At 45.1% G+C, this 25,542-nt stretch overlaps 1 protein-coding gene across 3 annotated transcripts in view; it reads right to left on the bottom strand.

The window, feature by feature from the left end:
• The window catches only part of TECR (trans-2,3-enoyl-CoA reductase), a 54,107-nt gene that overhangs the window by 3,002 nt on the left and 25,563 nt on the right, over positions 1–25,542 (bottom strand). For 2 of the 3 annotated variants that reach the window (XM_053297313.1, XM_053297312.1), the window contains exons 2-12: positions 18,929–18,979; positions 9,032–9,083; positions 7,425–7,469; positions 6,936–7,039; positions 6,730–6,845; positions 5,874–5,979; positions 5,555–5,627; positions 4,077–4,120; positions 2,289–2,346; positions 1,156–1,244; positions 191–236 (exon numbers count right to left, since the gene is read on the bottom strand). In XM_053297313.1, the coding sequence (XP_053153288.1) occupies positions 191–236; positions 1,156–1,244; positions 2,289–2,346; positions 4,077–4,120; positions 5,555–5,627; positions 5,874–5,979; positions 6,730–6,845; positions 6,936–7,039; positions 7,425–7,469; positions 9,032–9,083; positions 18,929–18,979 (784 nt within the window). Of the gene's footprint in view, positions 1–190; positions 237–1,155; positions 1,245–2,288; positions 2,347–4,076; positions 4,121–5,554; positions 5,628–5,873; positions 5,980–6,729; positions 6,846–6,935; positions 7,040–7,424; positions 7,470–9,031; positions 9,084–18,928; positions 19,327–25,542 lie in introns of those variants that run through there. The other variant, XM_053297311.1, reaches the window with a different exon arrangement.

Raw genomic sequence — 25,542 nt, 5'->3', positions numbered from 1 at the left:
TCGCTGTCCTTCTATACTGAAAAGTGACAAGTTATCTATGCTGCTTTAAGAACTCACAGACTCCATTCAGCCAGCTGGAAAGAGAAGGGCAATTCTAACAGTTTAATGGGGAAGGGCTAGGAGAAGAAGAGATATTATACTGTTATTGCACATAACACAACATCTTTGTTAAATCCAGGGCAAAGCTTACCTGGAAGGCACTGAGTCATAATAGCAAAGCCAATCCAGGATCCCACCTGGAAGAGAAGAAAAGCACCAGTTCAGGACTGTGACAGGCAGGACAAAGATAGAAGCCTCCAAAGAGGGCATCAGCCATACCTGCAGTAGCCTCTTTGGATGCTGTTCACAGTTGCAAGAAGGGAGAGGGAGCAGTAGAACCAAGCACCAAAGATCCTCTTGAATTTACAAAATGAAGGCAGAGCCCCGGAGTGGGGCAGATGGCCACCCCCCAACACACACACACACACACACACACACACACACACACCCTCACCCTCACCCTCACCCTCACCCTCACCCTCACCCTCGCCCAGCTCCTCTGTTGCTCCTATTGGTAGCTCAAGGGTTAATGGGTCAACCCAGAGGGAGATACCAGGGCTCATGGGATGAGAGCAGCCAGAGTTTAAAAAATGGGCCTGAAGATTCCATAGTGGGCAGTTCTACCCTACTCAGTGTTGATCCCAGCGCAAGGGAGTGATGCTTTAGGGAATTTGGAAAGGACGTTCAAGTTCAGTAAGTGCTCAAAGTACATCTGATGGAGCTAGATTAAGGAACCTCACAACTTGGCCAAAAGTAAAGCACAGTTCCTCCACCCATCTGATATGCAAAGGGGACTCTGCTAATTGCCCAAATTCATTTTACATTACAACTGTCAAGCATGTATTAAGACTCAAATACTTGGATTTTAGGTGCAAGATCTAAACCGAATCACCAGGAGCTATGCAGACAGGGCACATAGCTACAGAGTGAAGCTCAAAACTCTTCATTCAGTTTGCAAACAAGTAAAGAGGAAAAGCTTTGCAGTCTGGCTGCTTGCCTGAACATAGCAACTGCTATTCCAGCCATATGCTTCATGTGAAGAAGTACAGAATAAGTTATGTGGGTGCCAGGCAAGGCATCTTCCTAATTTGCTGTAGGGCTCTATCCCATTCTCACCTCATAAGTATAATTAGGGCAGGAGACCAGCAAGAATAGCCACGTGAAGGGGTTCTTGGTAGGATATGGAATCTTCCTGGCCTTGGAGCCTGTAAGGAATGAAGGAGAGATGGAGAATCATGCATACCCTTGCTCCAAATGGTGTTATTTTATCTAGAGTCTGTCTGCCATTCCTGGTGTGCTAGAAGTTCTTGGGTGGAACCAACCTACTCATCAGGGACATAAGGCTGCTTTCTCCTCATAGGCTGCTCCAGGAGAAAGTGCTACTACCATTCTCAATTGCATCACAGCCCGAGTTATCTCCAGACATCCCCGCATGAGCGCCTGCATTTCAGCTACGTATTTCACAACAAATATGGACCCTAGACACTGGGGGACTACAGTTTATTTTATTTGGTGAGCCCATCAAGACACATTCTGGCTGCTTGTTATGGAAACTTGTATCTAACAATCTACAGGGAGATCATCAGAGACAGGAGTTATCAGATGTTTTCAGTATAAGGTCTCCTGCTACAAAAACACAGTGGGACTACAGAAAGCATCAGCGCTGAAAAACATGAGCATTTATAGCCTCCATAATTAAGCAAAAAAAATTGTTTGTGGGGGGAGGAGGATGGGGGGGAGAGAAGAGTACTTCTTATACAGTCACGGAAACGAAAGAAGATCCGGGTGATTCTATAGTGGCTCCACATATCCCCTCATTTCTCTTGGTTGCTCCTCCATCCCTGTTTGCACCCTAGCCTCTTTATCACACCTAGTCCTACTTTCTCTTACTCAAATATCTTTGCTTTCCCCTCCCCCTCCTCAGTCCAAAAGGAGAGACCTAGATTCTGCTTACCCCACCAATGTATGAAAACAGGATACATTTATGTAGAATCTGAGTTATCTAGCAAAAGCATTGTCAGGCCTTCTCAAACCTCAAGAAGTACTTTCCCTTAGCCTGAAGGCAGTCAAAAGAGAAAATACACTGAGATTCAGGCAGCTGTGGCCTGAAAGCACCTCTTGCCATCTCTCTTCAGTCTGATCACCTTGAAAGACAGCAGCTAGTAGGCTCTAATGCTGTTTGTCTGTGCTTCCATTTTTGTCCTGGAAGGCACGCACTCACCGCATGGCCCTGCCTACACTCTACTCACCAGCAGGGCGCAAGTTCCGCAGAGCAATATGAATCGAGAAATTTCCAAGTTGACAGAACTGTAATGGGGAGGGGGAAACACAAAGCAATGGTAATGTACTGAGCTTTTACAGCATAGAAATCTTCCTAAGCCTATATATGGTCCTGACTAGGCATGCAGAAATGTTTGCAAAACTTAGGAACTATGTAACTTGAAAAGACGTAAACCTGGACAGGAAAGATCCTGTTCTCAATGATGTCTGATCTCCTTCGCACTATATGATCACAGCTACACTTATTACTTCGCATATATTTCAAAGCTGAACCCTAGCCCTAAAAGAGGGTCTGGAGCCAGGCACCAGGAAGGCAAGGGTCAAATCACAGAAGTTGCTACAGTTGTAGCTACTGAAGTTGCTACAAATCACAGCAGTTGCTAGTTGCTACAAGGAGGAGGCAGCAAATTTCAAGCCAACTAAAAACCTGTATTTAACCCCAAATATAGTTTCTGTTTGTTTGTAAAAACAAACAAAAGCAGATCTGACAAACTGAAAACCCAAAAACCCAAACAGACTCTCTAAAATGTCTATCTACTTACTTTATACATCCTGGCATTTGATGAATTTTTCTACAGCAAGACAGATGTAAGTGATCTGTAACTTGATATAGAAATCTCTACCAACTCTAGTTCTATTCACCCCTTTATTTTGTTCTGGCATTTTCTGGTTTTATATTTGTCTTTGTATGATGCCACAATAAGGGATGCCAGTTAATGTTTTAAGAAGCAGGAGGGGGCTTGAAAAAACAATAAAAATTAAAAGTAAAAACAAAACATACAGCACATTCCTGGGAAGAGAACAGTTTTCTCTCTTTAGCAGCCAGGGCCTTTGTTCCCAGGCTCCACTTTAAAGTCACCACTGGGTGCGTTGACTTTCACAACCTTGATCCTGACCTTGCTGTGCCTTTCCACAGCAGATACTATATCGTCTTTATGGATGGTTCATCTATCACACAAGACCACAGTTAAATCTTGGTTCCACACAACATTCCCAATCTTCAGATAACACGCTTCCCCCTCCCCTGCTTACATGAGCCACCAAAAAATTCTACTTCCAATTGCGGTTAATAAGATTGGCTCTGATGTCCAGGCAGACTGATCTTGGTTTAGATTTGAACTTGCTTGAAATAAAAAAAGATTTCAAATCTTGGATTCAGCTGCTTATTTCAAGGAGGCTGGGCAGAATAAATCAAGACTATTCAGTTGGACATAATAGCCTACCTTCATTTGTTTTTAAACCACAGACGGAACTAGAATTCTTCTGAGGCTCATATGGGCAGGGGAAGGGGGAGCATATGTTCCCAAGAATCAGGCACGTGGCATGGAACCAAGATTTAACTGTGGTTCCGTGTGATGTCTGAATCAGCCTTATGTAGTCTTAATTCAGACCCACTCACTCAATGACAATTCTTTCTACCCCCAGTATACAGCTCTACAAGGCAGCACCAGCCTTCTCTTACTTAGAAGAATCATTACTTTTTGTGCAAGACCCTGCACTACTGCACAGAAAGACACCAATCTGCTTAGAACCTAGTCTCACATCACAAACAGGCAGCTCTAGCAGTAGTTCAGATGCATTTCTGCATGACAGATTCCTCTGTATTACACATTTGCTTCTGCATGAATAAGCTTTTACCCCATTTCTACCCACAGTCCCCACTAAACTGCATATCTTGAAGACCATCCTGCTGTTACAATAGTTCTGTCCCCTTTTCTACAACACACCTACACACACCTGCCTTCAAGGGTTCTTACCAGGAATATGATGAGTGCCAGTTTCACTTGTTCATGTCCATATGCTGAAGGGAAAGAAAGAAAGAAAGAAAGAAAGAAAGAAAGAAAGAAAGAAAGAAAGAAAGAAAGAAAGAAAGAAAGAAAGGAAGAAAGAAAGAAAGAAAGAAAGGAAGAAAGAAAGAAAGAAAGAAAATAAATAAATTAGCATAGAGGTTAGGGGAACTGTGATACTAAGAACAGCTAGTATGTTCTCCTATAAGCAATAAATTCTGCAGTGACAGCAGAACCCAGAGACTTTTCTGGAATGAGAGCTGACAGCAGGCCCATAACTCTGTGTATGAAGTTGTGTGTGATGGAATTTGAATTCAGATGGCGGGAGCTGGGGGGGAGAGAGAGAGAAAAGCTGCAAGTCTTCTCACTTGATCACTGTAGGCCTTCTTTCTCTCATTATCTCTACCAATCAGATAACATGATCGGGATGATAAATTATACAATGAAAAGGTTGACAAAAAGAAATATATTTACCCCACAAGAAACAAAACAAACAATGATTAAGTGAAAGGGATCAGTTGTCACTCTCCAAATGTTTGTAAGAAAAAGTCATAGAGCTGTTAAACCTTCTCATTAACAGTCGGACGTGTAGCAACGTGTTTAAAAATTACAGGGGCTATTGGTTTCAGGCAGCTCAAGGAAATGAGATCAAACTAGATTTCTATGCAGAAAGTCCAGAAGGGTTACATCCAAGGGGAGATAACTCATCTAGCCAATGCTTGCCTATAAAGATGTCCAAGATTAATCCAAGTCTTGGAATAATTTCCTTCAGGCAAACTGGAAGAGAGCAACTCTCTCATATGCAAGCATTTACTCTGTGGAACCTACAAGAGGGTGGTAGTGGATGAAATACAGACCTATTTCTTGGATGGAGCACACATGGATTGTGTGAACCCTATACTCACAGAACCCTCTTTTCTGTACATACATTCTGTAAATAAAAACAAACTTGCACACTCTTGCTTTTTCTGCCATAAGGAGGCTTTAGGAGCGCATGTGGTGGTGGTGGAGAGCTGGTAAGGGCCTGCTCTCCTTTTTTAGAAAGAACCCTCTCTCCACTCCCCTCTGTGCCAAACCAGCACATGGACTGAGGTTCATCCACATCCCTAAAACACAAAACCTTTGGGGGCGGGGGTGGACTGGGATTCTGCTGAATTTTCAAAATACACATAACCATGGTCATACTCCTGTGAGGTGCGAGTTGATTGATTAGCTGTTCACTAAACAGAGTGCAGAGCACACTGTCGACTGTGCCAGAGCAAACACTAGTCATGGGAACACATTTGGAGGCTCCCTCCCGGAACTCTTCCAGTAAATCACAAATGAAGAACAATTAATAAGTCATTAATAGTCAGCTTCTTATAGGCTGCTTGGGCTCTTTGTCCAGCAGGGACAACCGAGATCCTTGCTTCCCCTTCTTTCCTCAGCTGCCTGCGGAGTCCACTTACCTGGAGGCGTATACAAAGGATGGTTGATGTAGTATGCCATCCAGGCAGCAAAGCCCCAATAGTAGGTGCAGTTCTGGAGAAAGAATCAGAAATTAATGCTTTAAGAAATGGCTCCCTTATGTCATCACAATCATGCCAATGTTGTGGCCTGGAAAGAGATCAAGCCCAGTTCCTTCTAATTTCCATGCAGATGTCCAAATGCTCTTTGCTGCTTAAACATTACACGCAGGGGCTTTTGAGGGCTCTCCTCAACAGCCCGCACATTGCTTATCTTTGCCGACCCTAACCCTCCTTTGGGCTCAGCCCCAGCATTGCTCACCTTGAAGATATTACGCAAGGGCATTGTTCCATGGGAGAACCTGTGGACGAAGAGGGTCTCCAGGAGCCGCTTGATGTAGTGGAAAGAGTGGCAAATGCAGGCTAGGCTGGAAAGGAAAAGAGAGGAAGCGGGCAGAACTGGAGATTCCTTTAACAATATGATCTACCAGGGGCATAGAAATGACCTACAGTCAGCTTTCCTCAAGTCTTCCCGAAGCCTTTCTTTGACCTCTCCATATTTTGGGCTTCTCTTAATCAGGAGGACTGCTTGGAGACCTTTGCTGCAGGCTTCTTTAACTAGGTGCAGGGGGTTTAACCAGCAGGCCAGGACAACTGCCCTCAGAAGAGGCCCTGCAGCATTAACTGAAAGGCTTGCCACAAGAACCAAGGTGTGGGGAAGCCACACAGCACTGCAATGCTCCAATCAGACTAACAGCCACAGAGAGTTCAGTATGCCATGTTGTTTTCTACCTGCTCTTAAGTATTGTTCCTGGCACAGGAAATCTCAGAAGATTTTAAAGTTGAAGAGTTTCCATCCTCAAAGGACAACGTGAGAAGAAGGGGGAAAGAAGCCAATTCAACACAGAGGTAGAAGAATAGATTGTTCTGTTTCATTGATGTTTTGCATTTATATCCACTCTTCCTCCAAGGAGCTCAGAGGGTAAAAACATAGTTCTTTTTTATCATCACAACCACTCTGTGAGGTGGGTTAGACTGAGAGACACATCACTGGCCCCAAAGTCACCCAGTGAGCTTGATGGTTGAAAGGGCATTTGGACCAATTGTGTTAGTGGGCAGTACCACAGTGCTGGCTTAATGTAAACCACAAAATGCCTCCCTTGGCCTGTAATACTTACTGTACAACAGAGTATTTGCTGGAGGTGAAGTCATACTTATGACCATAAATGAAAGGCACCCGGAAGTAAAAGAGCAAGTAGATTAGAAGGGGCCCGGCATATTCAGTAAGGAAGACCTGAAAGGGAGAGAGCAGGATGAGGAAGGGTAAGAAAACAAGAGAATGGGCAGGTGGGAGTTCTTTTAAGGAGAGAAGAAACACACTCACAGTCACCCAGCTGATCTGTGCTCCCAGATCCCGGAAATACAGTGTTGCTGTGGTGCCCACTGGCAAGTTCTGAAGAATGTCTTCATCCTTCAGGGACTTCCCCTCTGAAAGAAAGGAGAAGTCACAATGAAGCTCCCATTGCCTCAGCATTCAGACTGGCACATCAAACCCAATGGCATATACTCAATGTTTTCCTGGCATTCAGAAGGAGGAAGCCACAATAAGAGCTCCACAGAAAATTATACATATCTGATTCTGCTAACCCAGAAATCTGGACTGCCAAGAAATGCCTCCTCTTGCAAGGCTGTATGGCCTTTCAGATGGATCTAGTACATGAATTCCCAAGGACAGGAATGATCAAGCCTAACTTTTAGCAGCCCTATCCATGTGGAACACAAGCCTAATGATTTTGTTGTTATCTCCCAAATCGAATTGCCCATAAAGCAGGGACTCCAAAATATCATAATGTTTTACAATACACCAACTTACTGGGATCCAGTCGCAGAGACTGCCGGGCTGGATACCACTGTGGATCTGGAAAAAGAGAAACAGAGCACATTCTTTAGAAGACATTCATTCCATAAAACATACTGGGAAAACAAGACCACCTCTATCACTTTTTTGCTGCCATGAGAACTAGACTGAAGATATGTATGAGTTCCTGACCTGGTAGGCTGCTAACAGCTCTTACACTGTAGATTAGTCAAGTTATGAGAAGGAGCTGGGACCTTAGAGCTGCTTTCCACATCTCACAAAATAATGCCAGTCCCAAGAGGAAATTATTCCCATGTGCAAAAGAACAGTTTAACCCCGTAACATCTCTCAAACCCAGTTCAACTAGTTTCAGCAGCATCGGCACAGCCTCATCAGCATGAGCTTATCCCAGCCCTTGAATATTCCAGTACTACATGTTCCAGAATGGAGGCAGTTTTCTCAAGTTCTCCCAGATATGGCACCCACCCAGCTTCATTATGGAATGATCCAGACTGGATTAAAATGTGTGCTGGTGTGTATTCTCACACTATTATTATTCTTGTCTCCAAAATGGAAATGTTAAAAGTGGATAACAAATTAAGAATAGTGTCAAGACAAAACCAAGCTAACAATCTATAAAAATTAAAACAAATCTTTTTTTTAAGATTGTATCCTGTCTTACCTCTGCAGTGCTCAGAGCAGTATTTCAACCTCACAGAAGAGAGGTAAATGCAGAGTTGAGTGGGAATGCTTGAGCCTAGGTTTCTCACATCTAAGCCAAACACTCCACACATTGGCTGACATCTTAATGCTGCACGCACGCAACTAAAAAAGGGGTGGCACTAGCATTCCTGCTTCTGAAGCATGTGTGCAGGGGTGGGGGGCATTCGTTGTGTGAGATCTTATGGGATGGACAGGTTCATGTGGTAATCCTTCAGGTACCCTGGGTCCCAAACTATGAAGGGCTTTGAAGATCATCACCAGCAGCTCTGTTTTCCCCCTTCCTTTAGTCCAGGCTTCTTTTATGGCTAGAGAGCCTTCATTAGTTGCAATGGAAGACTAGTATGGCAACTGGGCAGCTCAGAAAACGAACAGTATCTGGATGTTTTCATGTGAAGTCTCCTCTCCTAGTGGCCTCACTGCATTCCCAAATCACATTGTTCTTTGGCACTTCCAGTCAAACCTGGGGATCTCTGCTGCTGCCTTTGGACTACTGACTTAGCAACAAAGGCTTTGAAGCCCACTGCATATTTAGTTGTCTACATGAAACTCTCCAAGAGAAGGGAATGGAAGAAGCTTCTTCTAAGCACAATTAGCCACCAGTCAAACCGTGAAACTAGAAATCCCCCGAGAGACACAAAGAGATGACCAGACCCCATCTCAATAAAGGATCAGAATTCAGGCCTTACCCTACCACAATAAAGGTGCCAAAGCAACAGACAAATCGCACAAGAGCAAGCAATAAAGCTTGCTGTTCAATGCTTTCAAGGCTGCCCATCCCTCAGCAAGCCAGACCCATTTTATGAAGGGCAGGATATGACAAGGAAAACATCCAATAAAGGAGTCATGTGTATCTTTCTGTGCATGCAGGAGTCACACAAAGAGACTGATTCAATACATACGTGACTTAGTGAAGAGGCTCTTGACTTCTGCTATGGTGGCATTGGGCTCCACCTGGAGAGATTTTTAAAAACACACACAAAGGAGATCAGGGAACCCAAGCAGAACATTCTGCATACTTAAAAAGAGTGAATGCAGTTTGTGCCCCTCCATAAGAAGATCAAAGGTTTCAATCCCTTGAGGATAAGGCTTTATAATATATAGACATTGTCTAGCAAAGCCTGAGAAATCAAGAGAGAATGAACAGAATTTCCACAGTTAAGGGGCAGAGCATACAAATTACATGCATTTCTATAGTGGAGGTAACAGGTTGCAAAGTATAAATTATCCAGATCAGTGACACATTTTTTTTAATTTGTTGCAATATATATTGTTATTTGTAAGGCACCTCATTTACAATGTACCATAAAAATGAAGGATAACCAATTTCCAAAATGTATACAGGAAAACAGGATTCAGCCTTCCTAGCAATGGTGATTTTTTTTTTAAGTGTGAAAGAGACATAGCCCTACCAATGGTTTTGGGGTGAAGCTTGCAGTCAGTGAGGGAAGGCCAGTTTTTAGAATATTTTATTGTAGATTAACATGTAAAATTGAGTCCTATAAGATCTCACTCAGCAGTGACAAGCTACCAATTATATCATTATTTAAAATATTTACTACAGCTTTTTAACGAAAGCAAGTTCCCAAGGCAGTTTACATTGCAAAAGCATTGATAGAGGCATTCACAGGGCCAGAAGGTCTGCATTTGTTAGCCTAGGATTTCCCCCGACTGCAGGTCTGTCCTTCAATATGTAATTTCTATCCTCTTCAGCCATGAATGCCTCTACTACCCTGACACTGGAAGTAGAAATGGGCTGTGCCTGCACTGTACATCAACCTAGCCCAGCAATGTAGATGTTGCAAGAGGAATCTGTTGGACAGACCTACAAATGGCCTACAAGCTAGAGCGCCCAACTCAGCTTTCAGATCAAAGCAAAAGGGAACACATGTGGATTCCAGGGCAAGTGCCAAGCATGGATCAGCACCTCTAACCGTTTGAAAAAGCAGCACAACCTGCAAAGCACAATCCAGGTCTTGAGTTACAGCTAAATGGGCAGCATGAACCGTGACTCAGTCAGTCTGGATTATCTTCTAAATAGGTTATTTTTGTTCCTTGCTGTAGCTCTTTGAGAAGCCTCTTCCTCTTCATCAGTTTGCCCAGAATTCCCTGCTGAGACCATAATCTGTCTTTTGTTTTGCAGGGCTAGTTGTTCACAGATGGGAGAATACTAGTACAGTGTTTCTAGATCATACTGAAACAGAAATGAATTACAGAAAGACACAGGAGGGAGTTCACACACCTGGTACAATTAACTCACTGCTCTCTAATATGTTTGTATGTGCAAGAAAGTATGTACATCTCTATGTGTTTCACTTATTATGCACCCTTCTATGAAAGACAGAAAGTGGATACAGACAACCATTTTGCCACACAAAGTAAAGTAAAGTTCCTCTTACTACTTGGCAGAATGATAAAGATTACCAACTGATTACATGGACACTATGCTAAATAACCACAGTAAATGGTTGTATGTATTCAGCCTGGGGTATGTTTAGTCTGGACCAAAGAAAACAGATTGTGAGGTGTAATGGGCAGCCAGCCAGCACTGATGGAGTTAACTGCAGGGGGTGGGGGACAGTTGACCTTGACTGACAGACTGTAGACCCTAGGTCATGACCCAATCAGTTAACCAGGTGGGCGGGATTAGAGGGTTCCAGAGGGGCTTCTGGGAAGAAGGGATGTCCGAGGAAGGAGCAATGGAGTCTTGTCAAATATTCACAGTGTGTGTTCTGCAAGTCCCTGGGCCAGAGATTACAGGGAGTTGGTCTCACTTAGGTCCTGCTGAGGTCCAAGGGGAGGGAGCCAAGGCTTATGGCTTCAGAAGGTTAGACCTGAGAGCAAGTGCTTTTAGTAAGACTAGTGTTAGAAGTTATTTTCGTGTGTGTGTGTGTGTGTGTGTGTGTGTGTGTGTGTGTGTGTTCGTTCCCAAAAGTATCTGCTTTTGCAATTACCTAACTTCAACTTCAGTCTAGTAATAAACAAGTTAAGCACTGCCTGAGAACATCTGAATGTTTTGAATACTCTTGTAACCATTAAGCTAATATTATTGGTAACAGCTATACATGAAATCCTGAACTAGCGTATTCTTTTATTTAATATAATAAAGCAATAAATTGTTTTCTCTGTTTTACAAGCCCTCTCAAAGTGTTTGACTGACTCTGTGAGAGGGGTAGGGGAAGTTAGAGTGTTGGACTAGGACCGGGAAGACCCAGGTTCAAATCCACATTCTACCATGAAACTCGCTGGGTGACTCTGGACCAGTCATATATCTCTCAGCCTAACCTACCTCACAGGGTTGTTGTGAGGATAAAAATAACCCATAAAAACATAAGTTTTTATAAAAATATAAAAATGTGGTGCCAATTATACATGCTTAAGTGGAGCTGTAGCCAGCTGGGGGCATGTATTTATTTATTTATTACATTTATTACTATTATTATTATGTATTCAATTTCTATACTGCCCTTCCAAAAATGGCTCAGGGCAGTTTACACGGAAATATAAATAAATAAGTAAGATGGATCCCTGTCCCCAAAGGGCTCACAATCTAAAAAGAAACACAAGATGGACACCGGCAACATTCACTGGAGTTACTGTGGACAGGGCCAGCTACTCTCCCCCTGCTCAATAAAGAGAATCACCATGTTAAAAGGTGCCTCTTTACCAAGTTAGCAGGCAAATATAAATTAGTATTTATATCCTGCTCTTCCTCTGAGGAGCTTAGAATGGTGTACATGGTTATTTATTTATTTATTTATTTAAAATATGTATACCCCGCCCCTCCAGTGCACTACTGCTCAGGGCAGCTCACAACAATGAGATCGACACAAGACACAATAAAAATAATAAAATTAACTAAATTAAACAAACAAATTAAAAGTCAGGTTAAAAACCACAATCATTATTAGGTTCAAATTAAAGGTTATTTTAAAAGCTAAAAACTGAAAATTATGAAAAGCTAAAGAACCTACCAAATATAACCAAAAATGGAGTATTAAAAAACCTCCTTTAAAAGGTTTGTTTAAGTTGTTTTTAAAAAACACTGACGGAGGGAGAATGGCTAAGGTCTCCAGGGAAGGCGTTCCAAAGCCGAGGGACTACAACCGAAAAGGCCCTTTCTCTAGTTGCCGCCAACCGGATCTCTATTAATGGCGGGGCCATGAGCAGGGCCTGAGACCATGAGCAGAGGGCCCTGGAAGATTTCATATGGGTGAATGCAGTCCGACAGGTACCCTAGACCCAAACCATGTAGAGCTTTAAAAGTCAAGACCAGCACCTTGAATCCAGCCCGGAAGTGGACCGATAACCAATGAAGCTGCCGCAGGATGGGTGTGATAATCATGAAACGACTTGCACTCACAAGCATCCTTGCGGCAGCATTCTGAACCAACTGAAGTTTCCGAACAGTCTTCGAGGGCAGTCCCACGTAGAGCACATCGCAGTAATCCAATCTGGATGCTACCAACGCATGAGTGACTGAGGTCAGGTCTGACTTCTCCAAGTAGGGTCGCAGCTGGGGTACCAGACAAGGTGCTCCTGCACACTGCCGCCTGTGCCTCCAAGGACAACACCGGGTCCAGAAGCACCCCCGAGCTACGGACTTTGTCTTTCAGAGGGAGTGTGACCCCGTCCAAGACCAGATTTACCTCATTACTTGGATGATCAGTTCTACCAACCCAGAGCACTTCCATCTTATCTGGATTAAGTTTCAGCTATTTAATATTTCAGTATTAAAAGGAAGAAGTTTCATTGTGTGTGCATGTGCATAAGTAAATAAATAAGCACACACACCATTCTCACAAGTAAATTCCAGACCTCACCCAGATTACCAAAATATGGAAAATCCCAGAAAAAAATCATTACATTCCCAGAAACTACAGGAAATCTCTCCCATTGGAAAAGCATGGGCTGGAGCTGGGTTTTGGATTGGGGTTAGTGTTTGATCAAACTTTGGCAGTTTTTTGGGTACTTTTACACAGAGAAAGTCAAACTGCAAGCCATTTTTCTAGTATATAGATTCAGCTAGATTCACACTATCGCTAACTGGGCAGAACAAACATCCTACCCAAGTTTGGGAGCTCTGCACACCCCCATTTTGTGATCATGTGCAAGTAAAAAGCAAGGTAGGAGGTGGGGGGAAGTGATAATGTGCGAGGCTTCCAACCTACCCAGCAGGTGTACCTAGTTGTTTAATGAGGTAAGACGAAAGGCCCTCCTACCCAGCGGCAGCCTTGCACACAATCACTTCGCCTACCTCCTACCTTGCTTTTTACTCATACACAATCACAAAGTCGGAGCATGCACAACTCATGAACTTAGGTAGGGCACTTGTCCAACTAATGCCTGTGGTGACTAGCCTTGTGTATTGATGCAAGCTCTTAGAAAAATAGTTCTGAATTTGAGATAAGTGGCAAAGAGAAGGATGCATTTTTACAGAAGGTGACAAATCGAGAGGGAGTGTAAATGAAGATCTGAGGAGCACTCCACACAATATTTTGTGGTATTCAGGTACAATACTGCATCAAATATGAAGGGGATATGCATGTATTTTTGGCTGCTGGTCCCCTTACAATACATGCAAGAAGGGGTGCTATCAGTTCTCAATACGTGCTTGTAGAGATGTATAGTTTAGAAGAAACAGCTGTGTATGCATTTCACATCTGATGCAAGATACATACCATTTGCTACTTATTGTAGCAAAGTACAAAGGCCTTTCATGTGACCTCTTATATGATAAGAGAGATACTTATTAAAATGTAGAGTTGTGCCTGTTCCTACCCATTATTTAATATGCAAAGCAGCTGTGTGTCCCTTGTAAACACCACTGAAACACATGCTTGAGGTCCAAGGGCTAAGTGCACATAATTGCTTCTCCTGTAACTTAGGACCTCTTCATAAGATCAAGCTCTTACTTGTAAACCAAAGACTGCATGTGTGCATTTGTCCACTTGCAAACCTAGAGGGCTTAAGTTATGCTGCATCTTTCAAGGCATTAATTTTATAGCATGAATGAGTTTCTAATCCACAAGAGAAAATTCTGAGAAGAACGGTGAGAATTTTTGCTAAGGCAGAGAAACTAAAAGTGAAGTTTCTAGCAAGCAAACCCAGAAACTTCTTCACTCTGTACCTGTGCCTACTACTGTGTCCCTTCAGCTTAGACCAGGCATCCCCAAAATGCAGCCCTCCAGATGCTGCTGAACTACAACTCCCAGCATCCATAGACACAATTTTTTGTGGCTAGGTATGCTGGAAGTTGTAGTTCAGCAACATCTGGAGGGCCACAGTTTGGGGATGCCTGGCTTAGACAAATACTGAGCCCTGAAGGAAGCCCTTTTCAAATTTGCCTGCTAATTTGGCAGGAAAGCCCCTAATCCTCTGCTAACTTGGCAAAGAGGCACCTTTTAATGTGGTAATCCTCTTTATTTAGCAGAGGGTGAGTAACTGGCCCTATCCACCCCCAGCACAGTACCTCCAGTGACTGTTGCTGGTGTCTGTATTATGGGATTTTTTTTTTAGGTTGTGAGCCCTTTGGGGACAGGGATCCATCTTATTTATTTATTATTCCTCTGTGTAAATAATAAATTTCTCTTTGCCCTGCTAACTGGGCAAAGAGGCACCTTTAACCATGGTGATTCTCTTTTATTTAGCAGGGGGAGAGTAACTGGCCCTATCCATCCCCAGCACAGTACTTCCCGTGACTGTTGCTGGTGTCTATCTTATGTTTCTTTTAGATTGTGAGCCCTTTGGGGACAGGGTTCCATCATTTGTTTGTTATTTCTCTGTGTAAACCGCCCTGAGCCATTCTGGAAGGGCGGTATAGAAATTGAATCAATAATAATAATACATCAGCCAATTACAAAAAGCAGCTTTACTGGGAACAGCCTATATTCTGCGACGATATCTATAACCATTGACAATAAAATTCTGGCATCCCAGGTCCTTGGGAAGGACTCGATGTCTGGATAAAACAAACCAGTCAATAACACCTGTCTGACTGTGTAAACAAGAAATAATAATAATAATAATAATAATAATAATAATAAACAAACAAACAAACAAACCGCCCTCAGCCATTTTTGTAAGGGCGATATAGAAATCAAATAAATAAATAAATTCTTGTTGCAAACATGTGCAGCCTGATCAAGTCAGCAGACACTGACAAAGTTAATGTCTTTAACATATTTGTTTCATAAATCTACAGTGCTGCTTTTAAAATATCTGGGTTTTATAAGCCCAGAATTATAGACTTGGATAAGCATGCACCAAATGGCAAGCTTATTTATGGCAGAACAGTCTTCTGTTCACACTCTGCAACTCTTAGTTCCTCCCCTGGTATCCCAGGAGGGATGTCACACTCATCTCAAAACAAACACTGTGTTCCCCTCTCTCCTTGTGCCGAATGCCCCTGGCATCCCAGGAATTGATGGAGGTGAAGATGACATTTCAGAAGGGTGTGCCCACCACCCTCACAGCCAACCCAAGCAGGTGTTGGTGTTGGGTGTCTATGGCAGCTGAAGACCAACTCCCCAGTGGGGCGGTATGATTCACTTCTCCCTTACAAGCTCAACTCTCAGATCCAACATAAAAATCAAACTGATGAAGTCTAAGGGGTGTGAAGACTGACCCAAACATTCAGCTCTGAAGTAAACAGCACCCATTGTTTAGATCGCACTGGAGAGCTTGGAGCACAGCAGGGCAGGTGGTTACAGACAGCGTTGTTGACAACAGGACAGCCAACCAAAACGTTTAGGAAGGATTAAGAGGAGCCAAGCTAATGAAGTTTACAAGTCAGCAAGCAACCCCCTGCATATAAGATCCTTCTCATATGACACAGACACTTAGCACCTCCACAGTCATTTTATAATCCTGGATGGCCACACTAACAGATCTCCTAAGTGGATAGTGACAATGCAGCAAAAAGGATTCATGATAGGGGACACAAGACAGAAGGCCTATCACTGAGCAGTCCCATCTCCTGCTTATGTATCCAAGAACAGCACAGTGTTCAGCAATCTGGGCTGAATGTTCTTGTGACCCACTTCTTAGTTCTTCTTTCCAGCTCTCTGATATGCTGTAACAAATCCGTCTCACTAAGCAAGACAGAGGGAGCAACAATGGTCCCTTTATAGGTCACCTTTTGGAAGTTATTTTGGTCACTTCTCTATATTTAGTCTTCTTGCTTCCTCCACAGTCAGTGCAGGATCCTCCTTTGTTCGAAAGGATTTATATCACCCACAGGATTTAAATTGAGATGGGCACCATGCCCACGACTGCCCTGCCATAGCACAAAAGTGGACGACCACAGTCAGTCTCCCTTTGGGCTGCAGAGCAGGGCAAAGGAAGAACAAGCATCTTCTCTTACTCCTCCTCTCCTTGAAATTCCTAGCTACAGAATTTGCCCCATGATTATCCTCTCTATTTCCTCATAAAGCACTTTCCCTGCTGTGTTGTCTCATCTGCATTTCAACAATATTATTTCACAAGAAGAAAACCATTTGCAGCTAAGTTGTGGACTCCTCCTTTCCAACTTGTCACCATATTAAGGGCTGGAAATCCTCCCCCAGATCAGATTGGCTGGTACTTCTGGGCGGTGTTCATCATTCTCTGCAGTGTATGGCACAGCCTACTGCTTGTATCAACTGGATAACTCTCAGGTAGACATGTGCATGGAACAGGTTTTGCATTCTGCTCCAAGCTCAGAATGCAAAATGGTGACCCAGTGTTTTGACGGAACAAGCCCATTCTGTTCAGAATGTTCCAAGTGTTCTGGCTTTTTTTTTTTTTTAAATTAAGATAGTGAGAGCATTGTGTGGGGGCAGCAAGAGGTACCTTTAATAATAAATTGGTGGAAGCTCTTACAGGTACCTGCTTTAACATTAAATTTAATTGAAGCTCTCTCTTACCAACGGTAACGCCGGCATCGCAAGCCACCACCACACTCCAGCCGGCATCCTATGCGGCAGTGGCATGTGTCTGACTGGAGCGCACATCGCCATTTGCGTTGTCAGCAACGTGAGTTCCGGTCAGAGATGCACTGCCACTGCACAGGCTGCTGGCTGGAGAGCCCCCGTAACTGCAGCCTCTTGTTCTTCAGTCACTATACATCAATCATAGCTTCTGATATGCTTTACATCATGTGGCACTCTATAAACTGGTTTCTTCAGGAATTCTGCTTTTCTGTGCAGGCTCATCTGTTAGCAGCATTTGTTACAAAAGATTCTGCTGTCTTGAAAATGCATGTGTGTGTGCAAAAAGAGTTGATTTTGTCAGATTTTCAGAATCATTCAGAAATGACAAGTCTGTCAAGAGGGAGGTTTTTTGTTTGTTTGCTTGTTTTAATGTACATTCTAGAACAGGAGGAAATAAGCCAAGATTTTATCCTATTCATCCCAAACAGGCATCTTAATTTCACACATGGCACAGATTTAAACAGTCAGTGACACCATTTTGTTAATTTAATAATATGCCAAAACGTTCCCCAATTCACTCAAGATTTTTTGACTGTGTAAGAGAGGGAGCATTCAGCAGCTGAAACAAACTGTTGATCTAGGTCAAGTTCCCTCCCCTGAAAAATTAACAGTCAAACCAGTGACAAATCAGCCCTCACAGTAAGAATGGAAACTTGCCATTTATTGAAACAAGTTCCAAACAGAAGAGAGCTCAGGATACTGCCTTTCTAGCTACAAGGGAATCCAGCTCCCAGGAGCTGCTGTCAGTGAGGATTTAAAGGTGTGAACATCTGCACGCAGGGATGTCACACATACTAATGGCCTCTTGAAAAAACACTTGCTGCCCATTTAGTGGCAGCCTGCTAGCATTTTTGTGCAATGCACCTAAATAATATTATGAAAGGCTTAACATATCCATCTTCAGGATCACCACCATGAAACTGGAACTCCCTTTCTTGATCGCCCTCAGGGACTGTGGAGAAAATGGAGGGGGTGGGGCTCCATAAGATTACAAGGCACCCAACGAAGCAGCAGCAAGCACCACACGTTTATCAAGATGTTAAATATCACAATTTCAAGCCAGTCTTGAAACTGGAAGTTAGCAATGTCAGGCTTCTGGTCACTTTATCTTACAGAAGTGATTATTTCCAATTTTCAATGTACTGGGTAAAGTTAAGTCTTTGCCTCTTTTTGAAAGGATGTATAGTTCCAAGGAAACACTCTTATAGCTTGATATTAGGTGCAACTGATCATAATCTCCAAAGCATGTCAATGATTGCTTCTCAGGGCCAAACTGGACACAATTTTAATAATTTCATTGCCCCTGGTGTGCTTGCTCTACCCCACCCCTTAATTAATACATACAGAGTGGGGGATGGTGGTTCTGAATTGGGGCCATGGCTGTGGTCCTGATCCAGAGGGCAGGGGGACATGCATGGTATGCATGGGGCACGGGGGAACTTTCCTACCAGAGCCAATGGAAGCTTTTCTTCCAGAACAATTAGCATGCATGGGAAGCGAGGGTGGGGGTGTAATCCAGACAGGATCACAGCAGGGGATAAAGACCTCCCACCCTCTGCTCTGGTCCCAATCTGGATTCCCCTACCTCTGTGGACAATTTAGCAGGGGAGGGGGGACAAAGCAATTATGCTGGGGACATGATCAAAGTCATGTCTGTTTGGCCTTCAGACTATACATTAAATGAATTTGCCAACTTCTGCTTCATCCTCAGAGCACAAGACCTCACTGCCTTCCCCTTTAAAGAGCAATTTAGCAGATTACAAAACTCTGAGATGACCAAAGGCCAACCCCACCCATATGTCCCTCCCCATGGATCAGGGTCCTTACCTTATCCAGGAAGCACAGCTTTTCGCGGGTCTTGGCATCCAGAATCTCCACCTCAAAAAAGAGAACACCCTTTTTAGATTTCTTAGGAGCCTTAGTAGAGAGACCGTTTCTTTGAAGGGGCTGAATCCCCTCCACAGGCACCAGACTCCCATCCATGCTTTTCCAGACAGCAGCAACTCCCCCTGGGGTCTGTACAGCCAGTGTCTGGGTTCACAAGCAGAGTTCCCCACTCCCGCTTCCACTGCTGAAGCTCTACACGTTGGCCACTCCTAGTTGGCAGGGGGGGTTGCTTCTTGAGAGGAGCAACTTGTCCAGCATTCTGAAAAATAGCTCCTGCCGAGGCCAAGGCTCCAGGCTCAGCCCTTCAGGCAAGATCCAGCACAGCACATCGAAGGGGTTCCCTTCTCGTCTGTTCGGCAAGTTGTGTTCCAAGGTGTAAGTCGATAGCACGGGGAGCTGAACCACTACCGCTCCCAGCTAAATATAAAACTGAGTCCAGCAGAGAACTCCTTGCAAGCAGCCTCCTGGCCAGTCAAGCCCATACCAGGGAGTTTTTAAAGACATCTCTCTCCCCCACAGAGTTTGTGGCACCCAGCTCTTGTCTGGATTTCACAAGTCATCTCTGAAAAACAAACATCTGGGAAGATTCTCCCTTCAGCTTCTTAGTGCAAGAAGCCTGCTCTACAGCACTAACAGGTGCCAATCCAGCTCAGAGGCATAGAAGCTAACAGCCATATCCCTCACAAGCAGAAGCCAGTGCCTATTGTCTTATGGAGGACACTTCACAGCTTACCCCAAGAAGTTTTATTACACAATACAGGCTCAGTCAAAAGTTGGTAGTTTGTCTGATACTAGCCTCTCCCCTTTTGCCCTCTATATTTAGAAAGCTGTGATTTCCTGAAGCCCAGGAAAGTTAGAACCAAGGAATGAGGAATGTCAACTGTCTCATCCTTCCTACTACTTCACTGCTCTCTTCGCAAAAGGTTCGATATTATAAGTACTTATCCAATACAGAAGGTGGCAACTGCAGCAAATTGTTCTTAGGAAAAAGAAATTGTATCCTGCTTTTCTATCAGCAATAATCAAGTGGCTTAGAAGTTGAATAAATCAACATGTGTAAAGCAGCACAATCAGACAAAATAAAAGGCCAGCACATAAAAAGACAACCACATCTGGAGCATTAAACAAATGGAATAGGCAAGTCTTAACCTTCCTCCAAAAGCAGCCAACAATAGAGTTAGGTGGGCTTTCTCAAAAGGTGGAGGAAAAAAATCCCTTGCCTCTCAAGCCCACTCAACAAGCAGCTGGTGGTGGCAGGGCAGAAAGCAGATGCTGATTGCAAAGCTCATGCAGGTTCATATCTGTTCTGAACCAGTGCCTGGGTTCAGTGATAAACTGGATCTGGGTGAATAAACTGCAACGTAATCCAGACAAGAGAGCGATCTTGCCGGTTAGTAGGAAAGCTGGTCTAAGGGAGGACATGCAGTCTGTGCTAGATGACCAGGGCACCTACAAATCCATTGGCCAGCTCTCTAGTGGCAAGTGCTCCCAGCACTCCAGTAAGACATCTACTCCCACACAGATCTCCTCCCCAGAGGTCTCCTTTCCACTGCCATTTCTGCAAAGGTAGGAAACAGCAGGAATCCTTTCTGAGCCATGGGAGAGGGCTCTCACTGTTTCTTACCATCACCATATCCCAGTGCAAAGGACAGAAGACTCACTTCTCTCCTAAGACGGAGGAAAGAAAGGGGATTGATAGTAGGGATGCACACAGAACCGGTTCCATGCACTCCCAGAAGGGCAGTGGGTGTCCTTCAAGGGGCAGGGGAGGCGCTGCCTACCTGCTAGCCCCTGCCCCGCCACTTCACCCCACCCCCACGGCACTCTTCCAAAAAATGGGCACGCGGGGCTGTAGCGTCCTTCCCTGCACCCTGATCTGTGTCAGCCACGCAAATGGCCAACATGCCTGTGTGCCATGTGCGGCGGCCACTTGCACGGCCGATGCAGAACAGGGCGCAGGGAAGGATGCTGCAGCCCCGTGCACCCACTTTTTGGAAAAGCGCCGGCGGAGCGGGGAGCAGCAGGGCAGGAGCTGGCAGGTAGGCAGTGCCTCCCCTGCCCCTTGAAGGAAACCCCCCTGCCCTCTGAACCGGCTCGAATGCCGGTCCACGGAACCTAGAATTGAGTGCCCAACAGTTCCGTGCATATCCCTAATTGGTAGGGACCACAAATAATGGCTGGCTAGTGAGCCAAGCCTAAATTTGCGGATTCCCACAGATGAGGTTGCACTTCCTTTGAAAAGTTTGCTATTTGGCTGTGTTCCTGGATCCATCTTTATTCCTGGATTGTCAGTGGCAACTATGGCTGGAAGTACATTTGCTCAGCTTCAGTTAGTGCCCCAACTGTTCACCTTTTTGTGGAATGCTAATCTAACCAGTGCTGCACGCACCTTAAGTTGAAATACTGTAACACACTCTGCATAGGGCTACCTCATGCAAAATGTCCAAGAATTCCAACTGATATAGAACACAGCAGTTAGACTCTTGGTGAGCAGTGTTCCCTCTAACAGGGATTCCCAGAATCCCCAGCTGCAACGGCTTTTGCTTGGGGATTATGGAAGTTGTAGTCAATATCTGGGAATCCCTGTTAGAGGGATCAATGTTTGTAGGGCCCCAATTATAGGAGCATATAATTCCCATTTAGTTTCATCAGCATTGGTTACCAGTTTCTTTTCAGGCACAATCCAAGATGCATTTTTCCAACTCCCCACTGAACCTAACCATCCATGCTCCTTTGTAATGCCAGGTTGGTTCAAAATAAGATCAAAATCATGCATGATTTGATCATGGGTGAAGGAGCCAACCTGGTTTGTACAACACAGACCTGGTTAGGGGAGGTTAGTGGTCCTGTGCAGGCCCAACACTTCCCCCCAGGGTACTCTGTTGCTGAGCAGGTTAGAGGAAGTGGGTGGTGGGGTGGATGGGATAAGAAACTGAAGCTGAATCCAAGCAAGATGGAGGTGTTCATTGTTTGGGGTCATGATCTGCAAGATGGGATAATGCTTCCTGTTCTGGATGAAGTTACATTCCCCCAGAAAGAACAGCTTTGTGGCTTGGGAGTGCTCTTTGACTCAGGTCTCTGCCTGGTGTCTCAAGTTGAGGCTGTGGCCAGGAACGCTTTTGGCCAGCTACAACTGATTCAACAACTCCATTCGTTCCTTGAGGAGAATGACCTGAAAACAGTGGTACACCAGCTGGTAACCTCCAAGTTGGACTATTGCAATGCACTCTATGTAGGGATGCCTTTGTATGTAGTTCGGAAACTTCAATTAGTTCAAAATGTAACAGCCAGATTGGTCTCTGGGGTATCCCAGAGAGACCACATTATGCCTGTTCTTAAACATTTGGTACTGGCTGCCAATATGTTTCTGGTCAAAGTACAAAGTGCTAGTTATTACCTTTAAAGCCCTGAATGGCTTAGGTCTGGGTTACCTAAGATAGCACCTTTCTCTACAAGATCCCCACCACTCATTAAGATCATCAGGAAGGATCTGTCTTCAGGTGGTGACGACTTTTAATCAGGCCCACTGTTCCTCCTAAGGCATGCACACGTGTGCACGCTCACAAGTTTTCTGATGTCTGCTCAATTAATTTTAGATCCTGCTCAGGTTGAATCAGGAAGGCCCCACTCTGAAAGCATGTGCGTACACAGTGCCTTGATACTGCCGCCCAGAACAAAACTCATTCCGAACAGAGATGAAAAATATTAGAGGGACCACTGATTGGGCCTTCTCATTTGTAACCCCAAGGTTGTGGAATGCACTCCTCATGGATATAAAAGGATTCAGGAGAGCCTTAAAGACCCATCTTTTTAGCCTGGCTTTTAATATCTAGTTTGAATTTTATTATTTATCATATTTTTATACCACCTGATATGTAACTCTCTAGGCGGTGTACAAATCCCCACATTAAAATCACAGGTTAAAATACATAAAACATGATAAAAACAATATAAAACAAATTATTAAAATTCTAATTCAAAGCTTGTGAGAACAGGAAAGTCTTGAGGGTCTTCCTGAAAACAGAGAAGGAGATGCTCTTATTTCAGCAGGGAGCATATTCCAAAGCCCTGCAGCAGCCACAGAGAAAGCCCAGTTCTGAATTGCCACCAGATGAACCGGTGGCAACTGTGACTGGACCTCTCCAGAAGATCGTAAAAGGCAGGAGGGTTCATGACAAAAGAGGCTCTCTCTCAAATAGCCTATAATGCCGTTAAGAGCTTTATAGACAACTAGTGTTTCAGGCCCGTTGTGATAACGGGCGCTAGTAGGGGAGAGTTCCCCCCCCCGCCCCACTTCCTCTGGCCTCCCCCCCCCCCCCCACGCCCTCCCAGCTGGCCGAGACTTCCTTACCCAAAGCAGCCCGCGACAGTCGGGCGATCAAAAATCCATTTTTTGCGAAGAAGAGAGGAGCTCCGGAACAGAGCTCCTCTCTGTGCTAAGCCAATGCCCAAACTGCTGCTATGGACGCAAAGGACGCAATAGGCGTCCTTTGCGTCCATAGCAGCAGTTTGGGCATTGGCTTAGCACAGAGAGGAGCTCTGTTCCGGAGCTCCTCTCTTCTTCGCAAAAAATGGATTTTTGATCGCCCGACTGTCACGGGCTGCTTTGGGTAAGGAAGTCTCGGCCAGCTGGGAGGGCGGTTGGCGGCCATGGCGGCGGCCGCGGAGGCATTCTTCTGGGCCATTTTGGCCCTTAATCATTTGCGGGGGGGGAGCGGGGAAGGAGTATGTGGGCAGCTGGGAGGGCGGGAGAGTGGGCGGTGGCGGTGGTGGTGGCCGGGCAGACTCTGGGGGCGCCGCTGCCGGTCCGGTCCGCCCCCGCCTCACATTCCCGGCCGGTCTCCCCGGACGGGCAAGGGCCCCAAGGACTCGCAGCCGCCTGGCTGCGGCGGCGGTGCCAGGCCTCGGCGGCGGCTTTGCCGCCACCTCGGCCGGCTTACCCCGTCACCTCCTCCCCCCGCCCGGCTTCGGCGACGCGGCTCCACCGCCGCCTTGGCCGCGCTGCGTCCTCTGGCCGAGGCGGCGGCTTTGCCGCCGCCTCGGCCAGTCTCCTCCTTCCCCGCATTCCCGGCTTCTTCGGGGCGGCCGCTTCTGGCCGCCCAAGATGGCCACCGGGTGCCGGCCCTCATGTCTCCCTTGCCCTGTTCTGCGCCTGCGCTTTGCGCAGGCGCAGAACAGGGCAGGGAGGCACGAACACACGCTTGGTGCCCGTCCACAGACGGACACCAAGCGTTTTATTAGAGAGGATAACCAACACTTTGTAGTTCACCCGGAAACATATTGGCAGCCAGTGCAGTTCTTTCAAAACCAGTGTTATATGGTCCCTTTGTGTTGTGTCCCAGAGATCAATCTGGCTGCCGCATTCTGTACCAACTGTAGTTTCCAGACTACATAGAAAGGCAGCCCCATGTAGAGCACATAACAGTAGTCAAGTCTAGAGGTTACCAGCACATGTACCTCTGTTTTAAAGGTCATTCACCTCTAGAAATGAACGTAGCTGACATATCAACTGAAGCTGATAAAAAGCTCTCCTGGCCACTGCCTCAGTCTGAGAAACCAAGGAGAGCTTTGGGTCCAGGGGCACTCCCAAGCTACATACCTGATCTTTCAGAGGGAATCTAACCCATTCCAGAACAGGCAGATCTAAACAATCTCTTGGGTCCCAACCCCCCAAAGTCAGTACTTCTGTCTTATTTGCATTCAACTTCAGTTTGTTATCCCTCATCCAGCCGATTAGCACCTCCAAGCAGGCATTTAGGAAAGATATGACATTGCCTGATGAGATCGAAGGAGAAGTAAATCTGGGTGTCATCAGCATATTGATAACACCCAGCACCAAACCTCCTGATGATCTCGCCCAGCAGTTTCATGTAGATGTTAAAAAGCATTGGAGACGGTATGGAGCCTTTAGTCTTGCTTTGCAGAGCAACAGTCTCCAAGTGACACCATCTGGAATCTACCAGAGAAGTAGGAGCAGAACCACTGTAAAACAGTGCCACCCAATCCCACCCCTCTCAGGCGGTCCAAAAGGATACTATGGTAGATGGTATCGAAAGCCGCAGAGAGATCCAAGAGGATCAGCAGAGTCACACTCCCTCTGTCAATAGCCAATTGGAGATCATCCAGCAGGCCAAACAAGGCCGTCTCAACCCCATAGCCCACATGACAGCCAGTTTGAAATGGGTCTGGATAATCTGCATCATCCAAAACTGCATGGAGCCGAGAAGCCACCACCCGCTCAATTACCTTGTGCAACCACGGAAGGTTAGAGACAGGTCTGTAATTAGCTAACTCTCAGGGATCCAGTGCAGGTTTCTTCAAAAGTGGTCTAATAAGAGCCTTCTTAAGAGGCATCCTGCCCTCCCTCAGAGAAGCATTTATAATATTTACCAGACCCTCTCTGATAATATAATTACCAGATGAGATAAACCAAGTTGGACAAGGGTCAAGAGAACAGGTTGTAGGGCGCACAGTCCGAAGCAATTTGTCCACTTCCTCGGGAGTCACAAACAGAAAATGATCCAATCTAATCCCATAAGAGGAGTCACTGGACA

The sequence above is a fragment of the Hemicordylus capensis genome, chromosome 2 (genome assembly GCF_027244095.1).
Source record: "Hemicordylus capensis ecotype Gifberg chromosome 2, rHemCap1.1.pri, whole genome shotgun sequence".
NCBI classification, from domain to species: Eukaryota; Metazoa; Chordata; class Lepidosauria; order Squamata; family Cordylidae; genus Hemicordylus; species Hemicordylus capensis.
This window is presented reverse-complemented; position numbering and strand designations above follow the sequence as displayed.